Source organism: Hyaena hyaena, unplaced genomic scaffold, assembly GCF_003009895.1.
Source record: "Hyaena hyaena isolate Hyena2069 unplaced genomic scaffold, ASM300989v1 scaffold_51, whole genome shotgun sequence".
In the NCBI taxonomy this organism is placed as follows: Eukaryota; Metazoa; Chordata; class Mammalia; order Carnivora; family Hyaenidae; genus Hyaena; species Hyaena hyaena.
The window spans coordinates 2410636-2427010 of record NW_024080683.1 but is presented as its reverse complement, the minus strand read 5'-3'; the positions used below and the strand labels follow the sequence as shown (position 1 = coordinate 2427010).

At 43.8% G+C, this 16375-nt stretch overlaps 1 protein-coding gene across 9 annotated transcripts in view; it reads left to right on the top strand.

Annotated features, from left to right (window-relative positions):
• The window catches only part of RFX3 (regulatory factor X3), a 287161-nt gene that overhangs the window by 261846 nt on the left and 8940 nt on the right, over positions 1-16375 (top strand). For all 9 annotated transcript variants that reach the window (XM_039230866.1, XM_039230864.1, XM_039230860.1 and 6 more), the window contains one exon: positions 574-727. In XM_039230866.1, the coding sequence (XP_039086797.1) occupies positions 574-727 (154 nt within the window). The remainder of the gene's footprint in view (positions 1-573; positions 728-16375) is intronic.

The window sequence follows — 16375 nt, the reverse complement described above, 5'->3', positions numbered from 1 at the left end:
TGGTGATGAGCTGTCAGTCTTTCAAAGATCTTTTTTATTTAGCTCTGACCCATCTGTGAGAGTAATAGAATCAGAAGACTCTTGTGACAGTAAAATGTTCTTTCCCAGTGAAGACCTGTCTAGATCTGCTAAGGATCTAACCAAACCCATTAAGGGGTATCTCTTTCCCACCCCCCCTTTTTTTTTTTAACTTTGTTAAACATTTATGCATTTTTGAGAGACAGAGATAGGGCACAAGTGAAGGAATGGCAAAGAGAGAGGGAGACAGAGAATCTGAAACAGGCTCCAGGCTCTGAGCTGTCAGCACAGAACCTGATGCAGGGCTCGAACCCACGACCCAGGAGATCACGACCTGAGCTGAAGTCAGATGCCTGACTGACTGAGCCCCCCCTGGTGCCCCTCCTACCCTGTTTAGTAGAGTTGAGCCAACTGCTTTCAGTCATGAAAGATTGCAAGGCGGGTCACGTGCTACACCGGCCTCTTAGAGCCTCTAACTTAACTTCGTCTGGGAGGAAAAGTAGATTGAACCAGTCACTAACATGGGCTGCATGTATGTCTTCTCTCTTGAAACAGCTCAATGGTCATTCGGGACTTAACCTTACGCAGTGCTGCTAGCTTTGGCTCCTTCCACCTGATCCGTCTACTCTACGATGAGTACATGTTCTACTTAGTTGAACATCGTGTGGCTCAGGCAACAGGAGAGACACCCATAGCGGTCATGGGCGAGGTAAGAGAGGCCAGAAGAGCTGTAACTCACAGGGCTTTGAGAAAAGAACCAGAATTTCATTTTAATTTAAATATATTATTTACCTATGAAAGCAATTGTTTCTCACTATTCAGGGAGACTCCGAGGGGCTGTGGAGTTATTGTGGGGGGGGGGGTCCTTAAATCCCTTTTTATATGTATTTTCTTAATTAAAAGATTCTAAACTTATAAACTATGTCACTTGAAAGTTTGTGGACTCTTCCAGTATGTGGTAAAGGTGTCTATGGAAAGGAAAAGTTTGAGAATCCCTGGCCTAAAAAAACCATCGTTGAACAGAAAATGAGAAATATTGTTGTTTCTGGTAAGGCGAAGGGCCACAAATACAGAGGGCAGAGTTAAATATGTATTTCGTAGACTCTTTCTCCAAGCGTCCAGGAGCAAAATAAATGATCCTGTTTCAGAAGGATAGTGACAGTGACGGTGATGACAATGGCTAGCATTTGAGGGTTATTTACTCTGTGCCAGGCACAGTTTGAAGTCCTTTATATGTAGGAAAGGATCGGACACTTAACTTCTTGAGGTAGGTACAACTGTGTCCTGCTTACAGTGAGTATCTGAGGTGGATGTAGAAAGCGAAGGGCACAGATGAAATGGTTATGTAGCTGATGCTGGTGGAGGCCTGTTTCAAACACTCAGACTCTGATTTTCAAACTCCGGCTTCTCATTGCTGAAGATACAAAGAAAATAAATTCTCTTCAGAATTTTTAGATAGAAAATAAAAATGTCTTCTTTTCAGCGCGTGTCCAAAAGCTGATGCTCTGATGTAAATTTACACAAGGGTGGTTAATAAAATGAGGAATAGATACACATGCAGCAGTAATTCTACACCAGCGTATTTTGTTGTACTGAACTGGGGGTACTTCTGGTGTTCCTAGATTGGGACGTATTACAAATTACCCAAAGCAGGAAAGAAGACGTGTTCCTTTTTAAGCTGTGTGTATGTGCATATTTAAATTTAAGAAGTCAAAATAAATATGAGACCCTTTTCTTAGTTTAAGAAATAGGATAATAAAGGTATGAATTAAAAATACATTAAAATACCTCAAGGACCTTTATAAGTATCTAATACAGATAAAATACCTGTCAGACTTGCTCAGAACGCTGTTTAAAAGTTTCTCTTTATTTTTTTTTAATGTTTTTATTTATTTCTGAGAGAGAGAGAGGCAGCATGAGCAGGGGAGGCTCAGAGAGAGAGGGAGACACAGAATCTGAAGCAGGCTCCAGGCTCTGAGCTAGCTGTCAGCACAGAGCCCAATGCGGGGCTTGAACCCATGAACCATGAGATCATGACCTGAGCCAAAGTCGGACACTTAACTGACTGGGCCCCTCATGCCCCCCCTCTTTCCCTCTTTAAATTCCCTGGCTTTGCGCTGGTCTGTATGTGTTGATCTGATGCTCCTTGATGGTGTTTTTGCTTAACTGATGCCAGCGAAGTATATATATGTGTGAGATTTAGCAAGAATCGCTGTAGCGTTTAGACAATAGGCAGGATCTTATGGAACCAAAACCATCTGGCCTTTTCTTAGATTTGACCTCCCGTTAACGCCTTTTTCAGCAGTCGTCTTACAAATACCTGGTTGCAAAATGCTCAGTTGGCGTGTAGATTAAGTGCTGTAAATTTGCTTCAGTCAGGGCCCCAAACCTTGGAAACAGACACGCCCTTTGGTCTCTTTAACACATTTTCCAACCCCCTCGTATGTTCTGGGTCTTCTTTAAGAAGACGGTCAGGATAATGGTAACAGGGATTCTTTTTTTTTTTTTTTTTTAAATGAGGGCAATGTAGTGAGTCTTTATTTTTCATTTTTTATTTTTCTAGGAGAGAGAGAGAGACAGTGTGAGCAGGGGAGGGCCAGAGAGAGAGGGAGTCATAGACTGAAACAGGCTCCAGGCTCTGAGCTGGCAGTCAGCACAGAGCCCGACGCGGGGCTCGAACCCACGAACCGCGAGATCATGACCTAAGCGAAAGTCGGACGCTTAACCGACTAAGCCACCCAGGCGCCCCGGTAACAGGGATTCTGATGAACACCGTGTGACCAGTCCTGATGTGTGGTCTTTTCCTTGCTCACATCTCAAGGGAACAAAGGCAGCAGGCAGGAGCCGGTCACAGTGGAAAGACTGAGCAGTTGCGAGGGCGATACTGGCTCACCAGGGTTAAACCGTTCTTACGTAGTCAGTGCTGCCAACTAACTATCCCCGTAGGTGTTCTTTTTCCTTTCTTTCTTTCTTTCTTTTTTTTTTACTCTATGTAAACAATGCAAATGAATATGACAGACTCCCCCATGAGATAGATACAGTATGAGTAAAATCTAGATCAGAAAATAGGGTACAAAACACCTTTTGTGAGATCAGCAGTCAAATAAGGACACCTCTTGACTTCTTTGCCTGCTCTCTCTCCCTTACCCAATTTATAGGAAAATCCTCGGAGCTGTCTTGACTCATCCATTATCCATCCCAAGCCAATTAAGGGCCATTTTCTAGGTTGATTCCCCGCATAGGACATTGATGGCCTCCTACATCTGTTGGCCATAACAGTCCTGTAGATCATGGTCATATCCTTGTCTCTGGAGTTTCTTGATTCTTGAGAAAAGGAGAAGGAAATTCACGAACAAGGAAGGCTGTTTTCTCACATGTCCCTCATGTTATCCTGTGCCTACCCTAGAAATCAGATTGGAGGTAAAAAAAAAAAAAAAAAAGGCTTCTGCATGTTGAGGCTCAGTGGCATGAGCCCCGTAGGTAATTGCCCTTTTCAAACACCAAGTGCCTGCGGGGACACCACCTTAGACCCAAATCCATTGAAATCCATAAAAGTCACCCTTACCCTCAATTGCAGCAATTGGTTTTGAATCACCAGTCACAGCAGCAACTGCAAACACAATAATAGTTCTTACTATTTGTTGAGAGCTCATTACATACTTCGTGAAACCAGACTCTTGATCTGTCTGCCACTGGCCCTTTCTCACTAAATGGTACCACGATTCTCCCAGTAGATCATGCTGGACACGTGCGCATCTTCTTCTACATGTCTCTCCGTCCGGGCCCCTGCGTCCACCCCGTTACTGAATCTGGTCTTTCCCAAACCTCGCATAGTGCAGTCAGTATTGCCTTACAAAAGGGCAGGCTGGGTTGTGTTACCCGTACTTAAAACCCATCAGTGGTATTCTCTTCTGTTAGGTAAGGAACGAAAGTCTTTCCTTGGAGCACGAGGTGGGACATGGTCTGGCCCCGCCTCTCCGATTAACCTCAGCCTCCCACCTCGCCTTCCTTTCGTTGCAATCACCATGGTCGTTTCTCTCTCCTTATTCACCAAGATTTTCTCTCATCATTGGACCACTGTGTCAATGGTTCTTTCTACCTTGAATCTTCCACCCAATTCCCCCTTGCTCATGCGAAGTCCTGCTTCACATCTTAAATATGAATTCCTCAGGGGGGGTCCCATTCCCCCTCCCACTACCTTAGATACCCTCATTCTCTCCGATCTGTACATTTACTTTTTATTCTAGAACCTACACCACATTAATCACATGGTTCTTTGCATGGTACGTGTAATCAAAGATTTAATGCCCTGGAAATAATGAGGACTTTGAGTCAGGAGAACTGAATTCTCATGATTGGCTCTGTCACTTACAGTGGTATATAGTCTTGGGCAAATCTTCCTCACTGATGATGAACTTCAGACTTACCTCTGAAATTAATTTATTCATTTCTTTAACAGATTTTTTTTATATAAAAAGCAAGTTTTTTTTAAATGTTTATTTTTGAGAGAGAGAGAGACAGAGCACAAGCAGGGGACAGGCAGAGAGAGAGGGAGACACAGAGTCCGAAGCAGCTCCAGGCTCTGAGCTGTCAGCACAGAGCCCGACGCGGGGCTCGAACCCACGAACCATGTGATCATGACCTGAGCTGAAGTCCAGGATGCTTAACCAACTGAGCTACCCTAGGCGCCTCTGTTTAACACCTACCTACTCTATACCAGATGCTGTAATGATTAGGTTATAGTGATGAAAAAAATAGATTTTGACCTTGCATTCAAGAAGCTTACATTTTAGTTTGTCACTTCCTATTTACTAAATATTCACATAACTGTAGAGCTACAAAATTAAAGCGAAATAGGAATACTCGAAGCATGAGGCCTTCATCTAGCCTGGGAGGGCCAGGGAAGGCTCCCCCCAACTCCGGAAATGTTTGAAGTGAAATCTAAAGGGCAAAAGGAGTTAATAACTATGTGAAATTGGTGAGAATTGGGGGGTAAGGGGTGGAGACCACTGCAGGCACATAGAGACATGCACACAGGTCCTGCCTGAAATGGAAGAGAGCATGACCAAGGGGCAGTTTTCATGGACAATCTGCGGGTCAAACACCAGCGAGACCAAATATACACCATCAAATTCAGTTGACAGGAGGTAGAATTGGATTAGGAAAGAAACTCAAAAATTTCAAGTGACGCTCATATAGTACTTATGTGCCAGGCACTTTTCTAAGCACCTTGTGGATATTAACTTAATAACTCACAACAACCCTATTTATAGGGTTGAATATTATTATACCTGTTTAAAATTTTTTAATGTTTATTTATTTTTGAGAGAGAAAGAAAGAGAGAGACAGCATGAGCAAGTGAGGGGCAGAGAGAGGGAGACACAGAATCTGAAACAGGCCCCAGGCTCTGAGCTGTTAGCTCTGAACTCTGAACAGCAAGATCATGACCTGAGCCAAAGTCTTATGCTTAATCAACAGAGCCACCCAGGCGCCCCTTAATATACTCGTTGTACAGATGGTGACAGGAGACACAGAGCCACCAAGTAGCTCGCCTAAGCGCACGCAGCCACTAAGTGGTGAGATCACGCTTCAAAAACCAAGCAGTCTGGCCCCAAGTCCTTGCTGTAATCCACCATGCTCATCACCCGCGGCAAGAATGGGGGTGGGGGAGCAAGGTGAGTAGGGAAGTCAGCGAGAGGAAACCTCGGAAGTAGTCCCAAACTTGGCTGGACATTGGTTTCGCCTTACGCGTACTTTTTGTGGCGGACGGCCACCTAGATCCAGAAACTAGGGGGAAAGGTTGTCCTTTGAAAGTAACTTAGGGACAGTTAATGTATCCTCATTAATGAGAATTCAGCAGGTACATTTGAGGATTAGCAGTTGTGTGCGTGATCTGAGCGGGCAGGAGAGACTGACACACATTTTATGTGTAAGCACAGCATACACGCGTACAGAACTGCCATTTGTGCCCTCCCCGTGAACACTACCAATGCGCCTGTTGACATGCAGACCGCCATGTAATGGCGCCCCCAGAGGAAACAGATAGAGCATCACAGCCCAGCACGTTTTCTTCTAAATGTCAGTCAGCTGCCACAGTAATGCTGACGAGTAAGTTATTTAAAGCATGTGCAATTTCAGAGCTTCAAGATTATATTTTGTGCCTGGATGATAAAAAGGAAACAGAATTTATTTACTGCTAAAATTATATAATTTTTTTGAACTTTAATATTATAAATATACCCATAGACTCGCAGGGAGTGGTGCAGTTTTAGGAGTAGGAATAAAACAAAATAAGAAAGTTGCATCTGTTTACACACCTGTTATTTAAAAATTTTTAAAACTCAGGGCTTTCTGTGCAACTCTGAGCAGAAAACTATCCTTTCATTTGAATTTTATGCCTACTTGGAATCTGTTTGGCAGTTTATGGTATGTGTGCTGTATTTCCTTAAAATATACATAGTCTGTTAATACATTCTCTGAATCTATAAATCTTCGTTGCTTCATAAAATTTTCTGTGATACATATTTTTACATTTAATTTATTAAATATATTTCAGGGGCACCTGGGTGGCTCAGTTGGTTAAGTGTCCGACTTCAACTCAGGTCACGATCTCACAGTTTGTGGGTTCAAGCCCCGCATCGGGCTCTGTGCTGACAGCTCAGAGCCTGGAGCCTGCTTCGGATTCTGTGTCTCCCTCTCGCTCTGTTCCTCCCTCATTTATGCTCCGTCTCTCTCTGTCTCTCAAAAATAAATAAAAGTTCTAAAAAAGTTTTTTTAAATAAATATAAATTTTAAAAAATTAAATATATTTCAGTTCTTTGTCGTAATTTATACTTATTTAATATTACATCTAAGCCATCTATGTAACCAATTTTTTGAAATAAAAAGTAGGAACAAAAAGATGCTTCCGTTGTTCAGAAATGAATATCAGTATAAAAAAGATGATATTGGGGTGCCTGGGTGGCTTAGTCGGTTAAGCGTCCGACTTTCGCTTAGGTCGTGATCTCGCGGTTCGTGGGTTCGAGCCCCGCGTCAGGCTCTGTGCTGGCTGCCAGCTCGGAGCCTGGAGCCTGTTTCAGTCTGTGACTCCCTCTCTCTCTGACCCTCCCCTGCTCACGCTGTCTCTCTCTCTCTCCTAGAAATAAAAAAAAAAAGATGATATTTTAGTAATATTTTTAGAGAAAAAAATTGAAGATCCCTGAAGAATATACCATCAAAAGGAGAATGCGAATTTATCAAAGTTAATGTACTCAAAGAAGAAGAGGAAAAAAATCTTCAAAACCTAAAACTTGGAGAAGAGCAATAATAATTCACTAGGCCAGCTTTTAGGATAAAAGTTGAGTGAAAAAGTTCCTTTGGGTAGAAGTATAATCGTGGTAAATAAGCATGGATTCTTAAGGCAAAATCAATCTAGTGAAAAATAAATTTCAGTGACTTTACTCCAGTGCAGCTAGGGAATTCACTGAAAACATTCCTGTGGAATAATAGATTTGCTATAGAATATTTTAAAACGAATGAATTGCATCACAAGTTACAGTCATTTGCAGAAAAAAAGCTATCATGGAGCAGCAGGGGCTTAAAAAATGTAATGAATACTTGTCAAAAGTGATTATCATTTATTGTTACTTATAATAAATAAGTTGTAAATAAGTATTACCTTATAATAAATATTAATATGTATTAATTTTTTATTAATTAATATAAGAGTTGCCTTGTGATAATCACTATGCTAGATGTTTTACATTCTTATTTAATATTCTCCAGAACCTTCCAAAAGATGTATGAGTGTCCCCATTTCACCCATGAGGAAAACAGGTTAAAAATTTCCCCAAAGCAAGACTAGTATGCGTGGAAAGGAAGACCATGTCATTCCAAATCACCAAATGTGGGCTCCATCCACATTTTAATGTTTCACCATATAAATTTCTTGTAGATCAATTCAAGGAGGGACTCATTTATTTCCGTCTGTACCATTCATCTCCCCCAGATACGCACACACTCACAGTCACACACGCACCAGATGCCTAGCGTGGAAGCTTTTGTTATTTTCTTGCAGGGTTTCTTTCCTCTGCATTCCAGGCTGCACCCTGATGGTCCGACACCCTTTCCCTTCCCACTGTTTGGTCATAGATGTCTAGAATATGCAAACGCACTGGAATATTAGCCTGAGCATATTGCTCAATCTGCTGTGAAACAGCACCAACGATAAGTTACACCCTTCGGCTCTTCTGTGCCCTCCCACAGACCAGACCTAAGTCAATCATGTTTTTGGAATTTGTAGCTTGCTTTTAGCTGTGAATCTGCGCCTCTACATGGGCACAGTTCTGACAGCTAGAAAATCAGTGATCAAAGTGACCTCCCGGAAGAAGAGAGGCCTGGGCAGCCTTTTCTTCTACACCTTCGTCTTCCAAGTTCCTAAGAATTGGCTTTGTAGAAGCTCTCCCATTTTTCCTCCTCTTTCCTGGTTTGCCGTTCTGTTCCTTTCTTTCTTTGAGTGTGGGAAAAGCACCCATTGACTCAGCTGCCCGGGACCACCTCTTTGGGATCCCTGCTCATTAGCAGTCTGTACTTGGTTTCCTTCGTGCTCTGGGCTGTAACCCCTTCTCTGTTGCTTTTCGAGGAATGGACTTTTGCATTTAACTGTGGTCTAAACACAGTCTTCCAATAGGTGCTCAAAAAATATTCAAGAAAGGTGGTACAGTCAGTTGAGTGTCTTGACTCTTGGTTTAGGCTCAGGTCATGATCTCATGGTTCGTGAGATCGAGCCCCCCCCACCCCCATGGGGCTCTGTGCTGACAGTGTGGGTCCTGCTTAGGATTCTCTCCGCCCCCCTGCTCTCTCTGTCCCTCCCCTGCCCTTGCTCTCTCTGTCTCTCAAAATAAACATTAAAAAAAAAGGAAGTACAAAAGAATGATGGAAAGACAGACTACCAATTTGTAGGACTTCTGACTGGATTTCATGATTTACCTACTGGATTCTTCTATCAGGAGAATAAAACTCCTAGGATGTGTCTGTCAACATTTCAGAGACCCTCTGTACCAAGCTGGGCATTCCTAAGTGCTTTCAACTAGAGATTAGTTCTCCTAAGGAGTTCAGAAGTGGGAAAAGAAGATAAAGTAGTTCAAGAATACTTCAAGAGCTAAAATGGTCACTAGACACATCAGGAAAGAAACCTCAGCACACAGTTCTCTTCTGCCAACTTCACCCCTGGGCTAGTTGCTTAGGAAAGAGCGAGCCTCGGATTCCCCAGCTGCAGAGCCAGCAGGGCATGGAAGATCCTGCAGCAGAGAGCAGGCATGACAGCTCCCCCTGCTGGCCACTGCTGCACTCTGTCATCCCCTGCCCTGTCCTGGTGACTCCGGCCTTGCCGTTGTCTTTCTGGTAGCTTTGCTCACAAACAGGTGAAGATGGTGCCTGCCTGTCCTTCAGTAAAGAAAGGGCTCTTGTTTGAGATCACAAGTGCCTCAATTAACAGGAGTTGTTTTCTACTTTTCACCATCACTGTATAAAATACACTTTGGTAAATATGAGTTTCTACAAGTGTGCGGGCCAGGTGTTTTGATACCAGACGCACTTCAAACCTGACTCACGCTCCTTGGTACAAAGAGGACTTGTTTGCATGTCTCCCTCCCCCATGGTCTGTCCAGTTAATAATTTCTGCAAAAGTGGGATGACTGGGTGGCTCAGTCAGTTAAGTGTCCGACTTTGGCTCAGATTATGGTCTCATGGTTTGTGAGTTTGAGCCCCACATCGGGTTCTGTGCTGACAGCTCAGAACCTGGAGCCTGCTTGCTTCCGATTCTGCGTCTCCCTCTCTCTGCCCCCCCTCCCAAAATAAACATTATAAAAACCTGTTTTTAAATTTCTGGGGGCACAGTGGTTAAGCATCTGGCTTAGGCTCAAGCCATGGTCTTATGGTTTGTGAGTTTGAGCCCCGTATCAGGCTCTATGCTGTCAGTTCAGAGCCTGGAGCCTGCTTTGGATTCTGGGTCTCCTTCTCTCTCTACCCCACCCCCACTCACGCTTTGTCTCTGTCTCTCAAAAAATGAATAAACATTAAAAAATTTTCTGCAAAAGAAGAGTGGTAGAATTAAAATTAAGAAGTACCTCCTCTCATGTAATAAAGTGATGCCAGGGTTTCCTCTTAGATGATGAAAGTGGCCTCACAGGATGCCTATCTCAAGTTGGGTGCACCAAGGTTCTTTCTTTGTACCCCATTGTTTTATTTGCATAAAGGATATGCTTCTTGGCTCAGCCCTAACATTTGCAGGGCCTAAGGTCCCCTATATCTAAACATTTCAAAAATTATAAGTTGAATTATAAGTAAAATCTATTCCATCCACCTGGGTTGATAAATATGTCTTGATAACAACTTAGAAGGCAACGTTTAAGGGGCGCCTGGGTGGCTTCGTCGGTTAAGCATCCGACTTTCCCTTAGGTCATGATCTCGCGGTTCGTGGGTTCGAGCCCTGCGTCGGGCTCTGTGCTGACTGCCAGCTCAGAGCCTGGAGCCTGTTTCGGAGTCTGTGTCTCCCTCTCTCTCTGACCCTCCCCTGCTCACGCTGTCTCTCTCTCTCTCCTAGAAATAAATAAAAATATTAAAAAAAAAAAAAAAAGAAGGCTACGTTTAAATGTAAGATTCTCAGGCTCTTCCTAGATCCTTGTTGGAATGAATGATATAGACCTAGCCAGCCGCTGACCCCACATCTGGCTGCGGACCACTTCTCTTATGTGTCACTTCTGGTCCCATGCTGTGATAGCTCTGAACTCCTCAACCCACCGCTCAGGTTTTGTCCACCCTTGGCAAGCCTCTGCCCCTCGTTGGCTCTCCTTTCTTCTGAAGGGTGGACTTGGAGAAGAAATCTGCACAGGCCTGGAAGGGAACTCCGGGCCTTTACATCGGGAGTTCTGAGGTCGTAGGTAGCAGGAGTATGGTCTGAGCAGTGGGAGAGACAGACAGCCTCCAAGAGAGCACATCCACTTGGCCCAGTGATGTCCTTACACCTTAGAGAGGGCACGGGCACGGGAAAGCCAAGGCAGCGCTCTTCATAATCTGGGGCTCAGGACAGAGGCCCTTCTTGGCTTGACCTAATGGTGCTGTTCAGTGTTCCTGCTGTTGAAACTACTTGTTTCTTCAAAAGGAACTAAGGCTTCGATTCTTACTCGTCAATGCTTCTTAGAGATTTGGAGACAGGGTAAAGGTACCTGTGTTGCTGTGTTCCCAAGGGGCGAGGGGAACAAAAATCCACGAAGAGTTAGACCCGGGATGAGCATACGCTGCCTGCGTCCAGGGCGGCCCACAGCGCGTGTTGCCAGTGTAGCAGGCTAGTCCGAGGGCGCAGGTCCAGCACAGTTGTAGGGCACTATTTGTTTTGGTTTGAAACAAACTGACAGAAATCTCGGTCATCTTCGCAGGCTTTGACAACACTATTTGGAAACACATAGGAAAAGCCACTTATAGAAAGAAAAATCACCAAAGGAACGCAGGATTTTACCAAATGTAGTAACATGAGCATTCCTTACACATTTCGTAAAATTGGAAATCACTTTAAAATTAGCGACTAATTTTCCTCCATTATGAAACCCTGTACCGATGCCAGACATAAAATGCTTTGATTAATTTGGTTCTCACTTGAAAGACATTTCAAGAAGATAATGCTGCTCCGAAATCCCTTATGACTAAAATTCTGAGACCCCTTCTCTCCATCACTCATACCATCCAGAATAGTTGCCACTAACTAATCCTTTTGTGATAAGTTCTACGAACTTCAGGCAGCAGAACGGGAATATGAGATTGCCCAGCTCCGTCAGAGCTGTAAAGTTAACAACTTGATAAAGTTGTAAAATTCAGAACTTGACAAAGTTTGAGTAAGTGTAGAATGCTGAAAAGTTAGAGTTGGGTGGGAAGTTCCAAATCTGCTTTGAACGACCTTGTTGCTTCTACAGGGAAAGCTTTAAAGCTCTCAATTCCTTCGTTGACTTCTCAGAAGACTAGAGAGACAGAGACAGAGATAGAGACAGAGTCAACTGGTTGGGCCACCAGGATTTACATGCTGATATTCATTTGAGATTATCAACCATTCCTCATGATGTGATGATCATCCCCATTGTCCCAAACATACAGAACACAACACACATACACACACACACACACACACAAACACACACACACGCACACCATCCATGGTTAGGACAGCCCTGCATATGGTATTTGCTTGAATCATAAATGCCTTAGTCAGCACATAAACCGACTTCAACTTCAGCCCCTGATTGAGTTCACAGCGTCAGACTCAAGTCAAGGTCTAAGGACACTTCCATTCTCAGGCAACACATCTTGTAGTCCCACTCAGCTAGAGACATTTTTTTTTGAAGGCACTGTCTTATGGCCTTACAATTGTATGGAATTCTGAGACTGTCACTAGTATTGGAAAATTGAGTTTGAAGACAATAGACGCTGTCTCTGTCACAAAAAGGAAATCTAAGGATCCAAGAGTAACATGTTTGGAATCCATAGCCAGTAGTGGTAGGCTTGTGATTCAAAGCCAAGTCAGGCTGGCTCTAGATCCCATTGTTGTTCCTCCTATACCATGCTGCTGCCTGTTTTCCATTTAATGCCTTTTAGCCTGGGCAAGTGATATATATCCTTGCTTTAGTCTTAGTTTTCTCATCAACAGAATAAGCATCAGGACCATTTCTTCCTAAGGCTGCTGTGAGGATAAAGTTAGACGGGTATGTAGTTAGGCACAGGAAAGTAGGGCTAAGTGGATGGATTGAGTGGGTGGTCAGGTGGGCAGACTGGCACATGTGAGGTACGTAATTTTTTCTAGTTCCATTTCCTTTCTACAAGGATGGATAGATCGTTGATGGATAGATAGATCTGAAGCTATGCGTATTACTCAAGAGAGATTGTATTTTGATTGCCTTCGACTCCAGGTCAGATTTTTAAATATTGATTTGACACTGATGATAGATAGATGATAGATAGATAGATAATGATAGATCAGAAGCTATGTATATTACTCAGGAGAAACTGTATTTTGATTGCTTTCGACTCCAGGTCAGATTTTTAAATATTGATTCTATACCGATCATGTACACATAGACCATCATGTTTTCAGCCTCATAAAGATGAGCTTAGAAGTTGAAATTCATGAAACAGATCACGTAAAGGCACGTGGAGGCTTTAATAAAATTCTGTTGCAAGGGGAAAAATAGCCTGTAGACAGTTTTTGAATGTCAAGTTAAATGATTCATTGAATTATGAAGACTCCAACAGCATTCTTTGGGATGGAGCCAAAGTGGTAATCAGAGGCAAAGTAATTCAATGCTTTGGAAAACACAGCCAACCAAATAGAATGCAGAAATAAGTCAATTGGTGGGGGGGAAGGCAGTATTAGGGAAGACATATAAACATAATTAGGCACCCATAGCTAGAGTTGTATCAAATGTGAACTAGGAGGTGTGAATGAAAGGTCTTGTGAAATGGGGAGAAAGAGTTCTATATACAGTTACTCTCTATGTGTAATTTATTCAAGTTAAAGGGTAAAAGTAAGTTCCAAAGAGACCTCTTATTCCAACTAGGGGATAGAAACCACTTCAGAGAATTTTACAGTTCTCTATTCTTAGTGCCTCTGACAACATAAAGATCTTCCTTCGTAGAGCAAGCAGTTCACTGGCAGAAACCAGAAAAAGGTTTACACACATGCATACAAAATTTCTTCCCTACACGTTTGTATCAAAAGTTACCACCGTGGCAGACCTGGGGAGCGGCGTGAGATCAGAGAACCACTTTATTCTGAATCTGTGGAGACTGAGCCCTAGAATAGACCCCAGAAGAGCAGTCTTTTCTTGTGAAAACTCTGAGCTACTTGGCCTAGCAGCTGCTAATGACCTTGGCCCCCGGGTCAGCCGGCGCACTTCGGGTCACATGGTAAAGTTTACTGTGGCTTCTGCTGCATCTGCTGCCAGTGGCCACTTCCTTCAGCTAAGCGCCCGCCAGCACGTTGGCCTCTGGCTGCCAGCATTTATACGGCGTGGATCCTCACGGAACCATCAGGTCGTGCTGAGATGCGAGGTCGCTTGGGGTGCAGTTTGTCGGCACGCATTAATCCTCATGAAATTGTCCAGAGAACCAGTGCGCACCCTGTGCCTTGGTCTACGACGTTCGCATCAGAGCTGCCCGCAGGCCTGCATTTAATGTGAGGTTCCGGGCTATTCTGGCCCCACCACCCGATAAACTTTTGGTTTCCTCCATTTCACTTTGCACTTTGATCTGGAATGACTTCCTCACAGATGTCATTCACCACTCCCGGCTCTGTGGTCCCGGTAAGCTTTTTGCACACGAGGGTGATTTCAGCGAGCTTGAACCGCGTGCTGTAAAAACTTTCAGCCAGGTAGAACATTGTACATAAAATTCAAAGTCTGTAGATGAAAGCTAAAGCACAAATGACCCCCCCAAGTGACAAATCTACGCTAAACGATGAATTTGTGGCCACGTACTTCCTCGCTTCATCCCCAGTGAAGAACGCAAAAGACAGAATTGAAGGAAAAACTTGCTGTGTTCTAAACGGCTTAATCTGGAGGCTGTGTTTCCTCTAATAATAGAAAAAAATTAAAGTGAAATGGTTCCTGTGCAGGCAGATGGTGGCAGTTTTTGCAAAATATCTTAGATATGGATGGCAGGCAATGTAAGGGGCTCCCAAAGATGTCTACCTCCCAGTCCCTGGAACCTGTGAATGTGTTAGGTTACAAATGCAATTAAAGTTACTAATTAATTGATGTTAAAATAAGGAGATTACCCTGGGTTATCGGGGATGGGCCCAGTGTGATCACAAAGGGTCTTTAAAGGTGGAAGGCAGGAGTGGGGCACCTGGGTAGCTCAGTTAAGGTTCCGACTCTTGATTTCAGCTCAGATCAGGATCTCACTGTTCATGAGTTCAAGCCCTGTTGGGCTCTGTGCTGACAGCACAGAGCCTGCTTGGGATTCTCTCTCCCTGTCTCTCTGCCCCTACCCATCCCCCCGCTCAAAATAAATAAATTGTGGCTGACTCTGAGAATGGAAGGGGGTCATACCATGTTCCACGGGTTGTGAGCAGCCTCAGAAAGCTGAAAGGCAGCGGGGAGCCTCTCCCTTAGAATCCTCAGGAAGAAATACAGTGGCAGCCAACAGCTTGTTTTTAGCTCAGGGAGACCCATTTTGGAACTCTGACCTCTCGCATTAGAAAATAATAAATCTACATTGTTTTAACCACTGAGTTTGTGGCATTTGGTGACAGCAGTTATGGGAAATTATTACCTTAAGAAAGCTATATTGCTCTGAATGAAATCAGTCATGACTTTGGGGTTCTAGGCTCTTCCTTCAGTGTATTATTTATTCTTACTTCCTCCTCTCCTCAACATACGTACGTCATTTCTCCGTTGATGATTCCGCCCTGAAAATCATCCTCACCCGGAACTACTCCCCATTTGCTTTCACCAGTGAGCACTTAATGCTGTCAGACCGTCTCCTCACATCTTCACCTACTGTCCAAATTGGGACAAGGGGGGATACTCCCCCCCCCACCATCTGAACTATTAACACATATAACCTTTACCCTTCCTTGCAATTTGCCCTGTAAGTTTTTCTCATGTCCCAGACGTATTCCCTATTCACCTGCCAATTCCCACAATTAAACACCAGCCTTGGCCCATCTCTGTCTATCCATGCAAGCCTCCAAAGAAGAGAGAAGAAACTTAGTCCTCTGATGGACTTCCATCCTTAAAAGTTGACCCTAGGTTCTTTCCTTGGGACGAGTTGATGCCCATGTGCCTGGGCTGTGCTCGCTGTTTCTCGTTCCATATCCTTCCTGTGACCAAAGTCTTTGCACCTTCCTTAAAGACAAAACCTTCCATTCCCTTCACTGTTCGTAAACCTTCCAAGGCTTACAAGCTCTTCTTCCAGCCAGGGATCATCTCATCGTCTATTCTTGTAAATAGTGCTTTACTGGATCACAGTCACACCCTTTCATGTGCCCGTCGTCTGTGGCTGCGTTTGCATTGGTGTGGGAGAGTTGAATAATCTCGACAGGGCCATAAAGCCTGAAGTACTTCCTGTCTGACCTTTCACTGAAGAAAAACTTTGCCAGCCGCTGTTCTAGACCGTATAGTTTCATAATCCGATGCCACCTGATCATCAGTTAGGCTTTTTCATGTATGATAGCACAGCTAACAGGGTGGTTTTGGACGTGGACAGCTGATATCTTAATGAACAAATAGAGCGTGTTTGTGTGTGACTCTGTCTCCCTGTAAATCTGGATATACCCCAACAGATTTTCTAGTAATGTGTGGTTTCTAGAGGGTTTCCCTGACTGCCCAGGAGG